The sequence below is a fragment of the Phragmites australis genome, chromosome 22 (genome assembly GCF_958298935.1).
Source record: "Phragmites australis chromosome 22, lpPhrAust1.1, whole genome shotgun sequence".
In the NCBI taxonomy this organism is placed as follows: domain Eukaryota; kingdom Viridiplantae; phylum Streptophyta; class Magnoliopsida; order Poales; family Poaceae; genus Phragmites; species Phragmites australis.
The window spans coordinates 16459251-16470510 of NC_084942.1; the positions used below are offsets into that span (position 1 = coordinate 16459251).

General features: G+C 42.3%; 1 protein-coding gene across 1 annotated transcript; it reads left to right on the top strand.

The window, feature by feature from the left end:
* The first annotated feature begins 333 nt into the window (after window positions 1-333).
* LOC133904837 (wall-associated receptor kinase 3-like) lies at window positions 334-4432 on the top strand. The gene is made up of 3 exons (XM_062346428.1): window positions 334-1979; window positions 2080-2253; window positions 3111-4432. Exons 1-3 carry the CDS (start codon window positions 1097-1099, stop codon window positions 4268-4270), a joined length of 2217 nt encoding a protein of 738 aa, XP_062202412.1. The 5' UTR covers window positions 334-1096; the 3' UTR covers window positions 4271-4432.
* Window positions 4433-11260: the final 6828 nt, after the last annotated feature.

Below are 11260 nucleotides of genomic sequence, written 5' to 3' on the forward strand. Positions count from 1 at the left end.
TTGTCTGGATCTTTTTCCTCAAAGCACGTATTTCATTAAGAGACTGATTGGTTGGATTATTGCACTGCTCCCTATAGTACTACTAGCTCAAACAGAATTAGAGACAGAGTGAACAGAATAGTCGAGACGAGAGGACAGGTCTTTTGATATTAAACATGGCGATATCGTTCGTTTCTTCGATTAATCTCAGGATGAGTGCCCAATGGCCACGGCAACTACAGTATGTTTCTTTTTTTAACGTAAGTGGCAGGAGGCAACTACAGTAGTTTTCTTCGTTTTGTTCTCTTCTCACGACTTGACCAAATCGCAGCGACCACATCAAATGTTGTCGGGGCCCGGCAGAGAGACGTCTGGGGAGTCCGTTGCCGGGTCAATCACAGAATTACCCGCGAATCCTGTCTGCTTTCTGATTGCAACCAAGAGAGGCCAAGTCTCCTAAATTTCGTTTGCAGACATGACGGGGCTCTCACCTCACCTGGAAGCATATGCCAATTGGCGTATCGTAAGGTGATTTTCTCATAAAGTCCATCGCTGTACAGATGCGACACTGACAAAACAAGGACAAGAAGCCAACAGGTTAGAATAAGCTCCATTGACGGAATAAGAATCTGAGCACCAGGTCTTCTGTTAGGCAGCAAGATGCTTCGAGGAAAAGCCAATGCATCCAGATCAAAGGAAAAAACGGTAATTGAGCTGGTGCCTGGTATCACCGTGTCAACAACGTCACGTCGAAACGTCTGCTTGAATATGACATATCAACAAAAAAAAGTGAGAAAAGAAACTAATTCCAGCATTCTCACGCGATGTGACCATGAAAAGTTGGACCCGTTCCAGCTGACCGAAGAACAGCACAAAGGAAAATACAGCATAATTTGTCAATGCAAAATGTATATGCGCGTGCTATCCTAGTTGAAATCATTTCTTCTGACCGAGTCTATACTCTGACTGGATGCAATACGATCCGTACTAGAACGATAAGCCAAGAATAAGAGCCCAAAGTCTGGCTCTGGTTCACTATATAAGCATAGCTCAGACTATAGAGAAGGAGAACTGGATATATCCAAGGGCAAGCAGAAAGAGAAACACATAGAAAGAAATGGCTGGAATGCTACCGCGTCTAATCTTTGCATCCACCCTGCTGCTGATAGCATCCATCAAGAGCAGCACAGCGTCGAGGATGGCAAGGCCTGGCTGCAGAGAAACATGTGGCAACCTCACAATCCCCTACCCCTTCGGCATCGGTCCCGGTTGCTACCATGGTCCAGGGTTCGACGTTTCGTGCGAGAGTAACCGCACTTTCATGCATAACTCAAGCAGCCGAATGGAGATCTACAACATCAGCCTGCTAGGAGGGCAGGCTCGAGTCAGCACCTTGATTGCCTCCAAGTGCTATTACAACGGCTCGATCACAAATGGATGGGCCTCAACAACTACTGCTGAGTTGTTCACTATATCCAGCAAGGCAAACAAGTTAACAGCGGTTGGATGCAACACACTTGCTTTCTTGGGAGGCTACAACAAGAACGAGTACAGGGCTGGAGCTGGGTGCTTCTCCATGTGCCTGGACAAGCAAAGCGTGGATCATAGCGGCCAGTGCTCTGGCATGGGCTGTTGCCAGACATCCATTGCACCGAACCTTAGTTCCTTCAACACAACCTTCGATGAGAGGTACAACAATTCTGAGGTACTTGACTTCAACCCATGCAGCTATGCCTTTGTCGCCGAGCAGGATTGGTTCAAGTTTGAGGCTTCTTATCTCGAGGATAACAAGTTAACAGAAAAGTACAAGGATGGAGTTCCTTCTGTGCTTGACTGGGTTGTTGGAAGAGAATCCTGTGATGAAGCAGTTAAGAACATGTCATCATATGCCTGCATTAGCATGAACAGCCAGTGCATCGAGTCACCAAATGCTACAGGGTACCTGTGTAACTGCAGCAATGGCTTTGCAGGCAACCCCTATCTGGCAGATGGGTGTCAAGGTCAGCAACTCTCTGGAATTCACTCTGTTCTTCAAAGTTCATCCCAAGTTACCTGTTCATTGATCTTCAGTTAATCTCTACTCTTGTATGATGTTTGCAGATATTAACGAGTGCCAAATTCGAGATCAGTATATGTGCCATGGAATTTGCAGTAACACAATTGGGGGTTACAATTGTTCCTGCCCTTCTGGGACTTACAGCATAGATCCAAAGCGACAAACCTGTAGTCCGATTGCAGCTTCAGAAAGAGCGAAATTGACAAAAATGTTTATAGGTAATTTCCCTGTACTCCAAACATTTCAGTACTGCTATCAGAATAGCATGGATAAGTCAGTGGTGTAGTGGATATACAAGGCATTAGTGGCATGGAATCAGCCTGAATAGACTCTGAAAGCTTAGTAGAAGCTTACCTTCTTTTCCCTTAGGTAGCAGCCAAAGGCGAATCGGTTGACAGAAGAATACTTTAAGCATTCTTTTTCAAAATTTCAGTACTCGAGCCAACACGACCAATATATGGTCCTTGTAGCAATACAATTGTCTCTAGCAATCTATTACCTCTGTATTAAAGTTGAGTACAAAAGATGGCACAAAAGGGTGTGGAACATTATAGCGCTAGAACTTTACATGGACTTCTAAGGAATGCCAAGATAAAACTTCTCTCTAGGTCTCTTTCACATACAAAATCAATAAATGATTATTTCATATAATTTGCATAACAATTATTTCGCCATTATTCTCACAACAACATGTGGGTTCAGTCCTAGTTAGTTATTTAATTTAAAGTAGGTAATAGATTATGGAGCATTATAGCAAGTGATCACAAAGGTGTGGTAACCAAAATACTGCAGAACAAAGCAGAGAGGATGTACTATGTCCTAGGATATGCAGTTCACATAAGAATAAACCTAAGGTGTAGAACCATAAGTAGTAGTCTTACACATGATGAAAGACACGCATGGTAAATTAAATACTTATAAAACATAGGGGAAATCTATCAAAGTATAAAGATACAAAGGGACAGTCTACAATTTTCTGAAATCCACAAAAGAAAAGGAGGCACAGGTTCTGCATATCCAAATTAGGTGATACATGCAGATGATCAAATAACTGAAAGAATATTTTTCTTTGCAGGTATTTCGTCATGCATTATACTTCTGCTTATCTGCATTTTTGCCCTTCTGATTGAATGTCACAAGAGAAAGCTGACAAGAGAAAAGAAAATATTCTTCCAACAAAATGGTGGTCTCCTGTTATATGACCGAATCAGGTCGAAGCAAGTTGATACAGTAAGAATATTCACGACAGAAGAACTAGAGCATGCAACAAACAATTTTGACTCAAGCATGGAAGTAGGGAGAGGCGGCTATGGCACTGTTTACAAGGGAGTTCTAAAAGACAACAGAGTAGTAGCCATCAAGCGCTCAAAGATCATGAACACGGTTCAAAAAGATGATTTTGTGCAAGAGATGATTATACTTTCACAGATCAACCACAGGAATGTAGTGAGGCTTCTCGGTTGTTGCTTAGAAGTGGAAGTTCCCATGTTGGTCTATGAGTTTATCCCGAACGGCACTCTATTCGATCTGATGCATGGAAGATGCAGAAGACCATCCATTTCACTGGATACTCGTCTTAGGATTGCCCAGGAATCTGCAGAAGCATTAGCATATCTGCACTCAGCAGCATCCCCTCCCATAGTTCATGGAGATGTAAAATCTCCAAACATTCTCCTAGGCGACAACTACATAGCGAAAGTTACTGATTTTGGAGCATCAAGAATGCTTCCCAAGGATGAAATACAATTTCTGACAACGGTACAGGGAACTCTGGGTTATCTAGACCCTGAATACTTACAAGAGCGTCAACTAACAGAGAAAAGTGATGTTTATAGTTTTGGAGTAGTGCTTCTAGAGCTGATTACGAGGAAGACAGCAATTTATTCTGACAGTACTGATGAAAAGAAAAGCCTCTCATCATCCTTCCTTCTGGCATTGAAAGAGAACAAACTTCAATCCATCTTGGATAGGAATATATTGGGTGTCAGAATAGAGCTACTCCAGGAAGTTGCTGAACTCGCAAAGTGTTGCTTGAATATGAAGGGTGAAGAACGGCCATTGATGACAGAAGTGTCTGAAAAGTTGAGATCTATACGGCGCACCTGGAGAGAACAATTGATTGAGCATGCTAGTGAAGAAATTGAATGTTTGCCTGAAAGCTCATTGAACCATCACCCTTCTAGCACTGGACGGCATGGAAGTTTGATGGCACTAGATTTAGAAATTGGTCGATGATAAATATGCAAGGATCAAAATTAAAGTCGCAATAGAGTTTGAAGTTAAAACTGTTAGATATATATTGCTCTTTGTAGTATCCTTAGATTATAAGGGGTTATTTGCACAATAGATACGCATTCACATGATTAGGCTTCGTCTTTGGAGCATTCTCTGTGGCAACATTCCTTATCTGCTTTCTCTTGAGCTTCTGATAGAGCCCGTGCAGCCATCTGTCGACAAAGTAGATACTAAAGTCGCCACCACTACGTATGATACGACTATCTCCGCCTACCACGAAGCTTTAAAGTAGTACCTTGATCAATTATCTGAATATGCTAAGTTGATGAATGATGATGCTCATGCAACGTTTATTCTAGTTGCTAGTGTGGAGCCCAGAATATCTTCTGAGATTGTTGGTTTATCTGCCGTCTTCAGATGTGAACTTATCTTCGTCAAACCTATGAGTCATCTGGGAATACTCACTATATGTCTGTTGTTCGCTAGGAGCAATCTCTTCAGCAGAGTGATGTCACAATTGATGTGTTCTATTCTTATATGATGGTTGTGTGGCATTAGTTAGACTCTCTTTGTGTTGTAGGTTGCCACTCTTATCAGTGGTGCTTGGATCTACATGATGAATGTAATTTTTTATGCTCCCTTCGAGTTCCTGACTTGCCTTCGTCTGGAGTTTGAGCAGCATCGGGCTCAACTGCTTGCACGAGTTTCACACTTGTGGATGCTCTCACGAAGCTACGCTCGGAGGAGACTCATCTGCGTGGTTCTGGATTGCTGCCATTTTCTTCAATGTTGGCAGCTCGTCCACCTGCTACGGCTACATCTACATCTTTATCTACATCACCGCATGTTCCTCATGTGACTCAAAGTTAAGAGTTAAATAATTCATGGAAAATTTACCATAAAAATCCATGCTCGAAGTAGCAAGATAGCAAGAAATTCAAACACACGAAACAAAGACCGAGACAAAACCCAGAGCATTTACCAGTAATAATATGTCGTACGAGATTCATTGCACCAACAGTGGTTGGCTGCACAATGATAAAGAAACTACCCATGATAATTCAGGAAACCCAACCTTACTGAATTCAACAGGAGCTTCTAAAGAATCAAAGAGAAAGAAAACCCGCACAAAATCTGTTTTCTGCGTTTGAAACCACAACGGGAAATATAAATCTGTTCTGGATTTTCTCCCTGGTAATTAGCACCGACTTACCATTCCAACTGAGACAGTTTAGAGTTTGATGTTATCCATATTCTGCAGAATCCACTTCAACCGTTGCATCATCTAATATGAACAAATCATACTACATTGTATTAATGACCTCGGTAAAACTCTAACTTACAAAATATGCAAGCACTCCACTCTAGAAAGAGGCTTTGAGAAATGGAAGAAAGCTTGAGAGTTGGTATGTATGCATTGAATTGTAAATAATTTCATGCATGACCAATCGAAGGCAAGAATCAAAAGACAATATAGCAAAAATAATTTTCGAAGGACCATTGCGGTAAAAATAATTTTTGCTAGACCAGATCACGAAAATTATAATTATTGTTCAACCGTCCAGCAAAAATTGTTGTACAGTCTGCCCATGATGCCCTGCGCCTCCTTCTCTCTGTCAGTCGAAATCTTTGACACTATCACCAAGCACGTGGGGAGGAGAGAGAGGCCGACGCACATGAGTGGGAGGAGAGAGGCCGCGCGTTCGGCAGGGAGAGGGAGGAGGCCTGTTGGGAGAGAAGAAGAGGAAGAAGAGGGAAGACGAAGAGGAAGAAGAAGGGAGAAGAAGGAAGAAGTGGGAGGAGGAAGAAAAAGGAAGGAGGAAGAAGAAGATAAAGGTAAAAAAATTATTTGTAATTTTTTAATTACGGATTTAATTATGGATTAGAAATTATGTATTTTGCTTCATATGTATATATGTAACGTTTAATTACGGATTGGAGAAAATGATGATAGGTTATATTTTAGGTCACAACGAATTTTATTTTGAGTATTAGTTTAAGAAAATAATATATATATATATGTAGATTTTAGGTAATGAAGATTATAATAGGTCACATTTTAGGGAAAATAATTGAGCATTACGTTAAGCAATACTAAGTTAGTCACATTAGATAAATGTAATTTCTAATTAACAGGGAAAATAAGTTGATAATTTATTTGATATATTTTTGTTAGGTTGCAGTTATGTCCTATAAGACTTAGACTTTTCTATAAAAATGATCAAATTCGTAACGGTCCATCTAGTGTTGATTTGAGCAATTTTTCGTTTATCATTCTTGAGCACCCAAACCCTGAGGGTACACGGATGAGGTGCTTGCTCTATGACACCGGAGGGCACTGGATTGAGACAGAGCCAAAGGAGAAGTGGTCTTTCCTCTACGACACCAGAGATGCTAGGTTCATGTACCGGGCTACCTCTTTTATTGAATATGTGTATTATGAACTAATTGTTTGACAATTTATAACGCATGCATTTGGTTGATGTATTCTTGTAGGTATGGTGTCATGACTACCAACATAGCAGAGGTTTACAATTGGGTCATCAAAGGGCTACATAGACTCTCTTGTTGCAATCGTTGAGGGCATGTTGTACGGCATGATTTGGTACTACCAAAAGAGGCATGATGTTGCTGTTATTCACTATACAATAATGCATATACCGTATGCCAGCCGAATGATAGAACACATGCAAAAAAGAACGAGAAGGCAGTAGAACACATGGTTCGTAGCATGGGTGCCAATGAGCTTCGCTTTGAGATAACCCTAAGATCAAAAGGAGGAGTGGGGAGCGATATCAGAATTGTCACTCACGAGGTGAACCTAGGACCAGAATTGTCACACATGGTTTGTAGCATGGGTGCCAATGAGCACCGCTTCGAGATAACCCTAAAATCAAAAGGAGGAGTGGGGAGCGATACCGGAATGGATGGTGCAAATGCACCTGCAATAAACTGAAGATTTTATATGTCCCCTATTCTCATGTGCTAGCTGCATTACCACAAGTGGGTGTGGGGACCTCAATATATGTGTCACAATTTTACTTGAAGGAAAATATGGTACAGACCTAGACTAGGGAGTTCCATGGATTCATTTCACATGGTGACTTCATAGTTTATGATAGTGATATGTTGATATGTCTGCCCCCTATGGCGTTGCTTAGACATGCCCATTATAAAGGTGGTCAGCTACAGACTAGGTGTATTCATAACGATATGGATGAAGCTGAAGTTGGCGGGTCTATGAGGAGGTGCAGTGAGTGTGATGAGTTTAGTCACAAGGCAAAGGATTGCCCACAGTCTAACCGCGGTGATGCTGGAGCAGGGCCATCCACCGGTAGTCGACGTGGGAGAGGTGTCCATGGAGGACAAGAAGTGCACAGGATTGAGACAGACTAGGAGGAATATGCTATCTAAAAAGTATGTGTTTCTATAGTTATTTGTGTACGATTTATGTTCCTGATGTAAGAACTATATAGTATTATTTGTGCACTATTTGTGTATTATTTGTGTTCCTTCTATCATATTAAGTTTGTTTGTGTATTGTTTATATTCTTGATGTAAAAACTATGTGGTCATCTATTTATAAGAATTATTTGATATATTTTGTTTCTATTAATTGTTGTTTTATGTGTGTACCATTGGTGCTACCTCTTTTGTCAGGATGGAGCCATCGTATGAGCTTCTGGACTGTTCTTTGGATGAGCATCACTGTGGCTTCTTACAAGTCTATAGCGACATACATCACTCCTATGGCACTTTGCATACGATTTCATGCATTGTCTTACTAATCTTCCCTCTTGTTTCATTTGTATAGTCTCCTCCACCTTTCTATGACTTCATGGTGTGGCTGGACATAGAGCAAAATGAGCACCAAAAGCGGTGGGTCGACATGAACATGCAGTGGAGGAGGGAAGCTTATGAACGCCACGAGTACGAGCAACAGCAGGAGGAACTACGGATGAAGCGGCAATAGGATAAGCGCATGAAGAAGGCTATGGAGGAGCGCACCGTGGCTCAAGCACGCGAAGCAGAAAAGAAAAGGAAGCAGGAGAGGGCCCGTCGTGCAGGGTATTACTCTGCTTTGGGGGCCCAAACCTGTATACATCACGTGTCTTATTTCCTGCTTGGTCCTTGATCTTGAAGGTACCCCAGTTCCATTGCAGACATATTGTTAGGAACTAATCTTTGACAGTTAGTGCGCCAGGTAGGGGCCTTCATCCGTTTTTCAGAATCGATCATGTCTCAAGTGTGTGTTCATGTTGGATTTTCTCCGACATCGGCTTCTACGACCACTTCAAGTCGGCAATGGTCATCTTCACATCGCTTCCTGCTAGTTTGAAGATCATCTTCAGAATAATGGCATACCGCTGAGATGATCAAGGTGAACTGATCCACACCGGTATCATCGAGTCTAGCCCATTGGACGCATATCATGAGGTGGGACACCTCGAGTGGGTCCCAAGGAGCCTAATGTTCTTCAGTTCATGGACACCGACAATGAAGGTGAGAGTCAGGACAGTGGTAATGACAGCTCCATCGACGGCTAGAGCAGCCAAACAGATCAATTCATGTTTATGGCTGGAGCCGACGCCACACCCATCGAGCAAAATGTGGAGGATCCAAACATCATGATGAACGATGGTGAAAGAATCCTCAAGTATCTAGTCGCAACAGGTGGGGCTATGCAGGCCCCCGATACCTCCCATCATCGACAGGTGAAGAAAAATTAGGGGAACCCTGATATTCGATGTCGATCTGGACAGAATAACCGGAGAAGACATTTCAAGACTTAAAAGGTATTTATTGTCTCCGTTATTTCGGACTCCACCTAACAAAAAAGAGGAGCTCTTTTTGTACATTGCAGCTACCACACAAATTGTGAGCACGATCCTGGTGGTCAAGCAAGAATGCCCCGAGAAGAAGGCCAAGATCCAGAAGCCGGTTTACTACATAAGAGAAGTCCTACCTAATGCTAAGCTACGATACTCACAAGTTCAGAAGTTGTTGTATGAAGTCCTGATGACTTCCCGAAAGCTACAACATTATTTGCGAGCGCACAGATCACCATCGTAATGATGTATCCGCTGAAGGATGTTATACACAATAGGGAGGCTACTGGATGAATCGCGCAATGGGTGTTCGAGCTCAACGAATTCGACATAGATTACGCACCACGCATAAGCGTTAAGTTGGGAGTACTGGCAGAATTCATTGTCAAGTGGACAAATATTGAGGAAACAAAACCAAATGTGGCCAAGGATCACTAGACGCTTTTTTTGATGGATCGCTCATGCTTCAAGGTTCAGGAGCTAGCATCATGCTCAAATCTCCAACGGGTGACAGACTCAGGTATGTTGTTCAATTACAATTCAAAGCTTCCAACAATGTTGCATAATACGAAGGACTGGTAAACGGGCTCCGCATAGCTATACCACTCAAAATCAGTGACTACTCGTGAAAGCGGACTCACAACTACTCGTAAACCAAGAGGAAAAGGAGTACTAGTGCTTAGACGATAACATGGCAGCTTATCTAAGCAAAGTACAAAAGCTTAAGCAAAAGTTCAAAGGGCTGGAAGTCACGCACATTCGGAGAGGCGACAACTCCACCACTAATGAACTCGCCAGGCTCGCTTCATCTCATTTGCACACACCTGGAAGAGTCTTCATCGAGAAACTTCTCAAACCATTTCGATATCCTCGAGTGCAGATGCTGCCCAACTCGGTGAGTAATCTAGTTGAGTCAGCGAGGCAGAATTCGCAGGCACGGAAGCTGTACTACTCGAACGTGAACCTACTTGGATGACCCTATTCTGAGCTTATCTCAAAGGTCGAGAGATCCCTGGCGATGATGCGTCTGTAGAGAAAATTGCTCGTAAGTCTAAACTATACGCTTTGGTAGGAGGCAGCTCTTCCAAAAGGGGAGTAACAAAATCTTGATGAAGTGCATCACTCAGGAAGAGGGCAATAAGATATTGCTCGATATCCATGGAGACATGTGTTGTAATCATGTGTCTTACCGTACCTTGGTCGGAGAAGTTTTCTACCAAGGAATCTATTGGCCGACTGCCCTCTAGGATGCTTCTGAGCTGGTCAAAAAGTGCGAAAGCTGCCAATTTTTTGGGAGGCAGACCACTCGTCAACCTAAGCTCTACAAACAATCCATATTTCTTGGTCTTTCTCCGTTTGGGGCTTGGATATTCTGGGACTGTTCCCAAGTGCCCAAGGTAGTTTTAAATTCCTATTTGTGGCTATCGACACATTCACTAAGTGGATCGAGGCTGAATCTGTGGGAAAGATAACTGCAGAAGCGGCTAAGAAGTTCGTGAGGAGTATAAATTACTCGATACGGCATTCTGCATTGGATAATTACAGACAACATTAGCCAGTTCAGAAGTAGATCCTTTACTGCGTTATGTGAAGAATACAACATCAAAACTTGTTTTGCTTCAGTAGCTCACCCTCAAAGTAACAGTCAGGTTGAGCACGCTAATGGTATAGTTTTACAAGGTATCAAAAATTGGGTGTTTGATAGGCTGAAAGCTTACTCAAAACAATGAGTGAAGGAACTTTCCTCAGTACTATGAGCCATTCGTACCTCTAACAGGGCCACTGGTGAAACTCCTTTCTTTTTAGTCTACAAAGCAGAAGCAGTTCTTCTGACTAAATTGTAGTTTGGATCACCACGAGTGGAAAGTTACTCGAAAGAGGCACAAGAGCAATTGCGAGTAGACTACATCAATCTACCTGAGGAGTACCATGATCAAGCAACTAAGTATCAACAAGTGTTGCATAGATATCACAGTCAGAAAGATCAACCCATGAAACTCACTATTGGGGACCTTGTTCTACAAAAGGTGCAGAAACAGGCTAGACACCATAAGTTATCATCTAACTGGGAAGGACCCTACATAGTACTCGAAGTCACTCGACCTGGATCAGTACGACTATCTACTTCAAACAGTGAAGAACTCAAAAACTTGTGGAACAT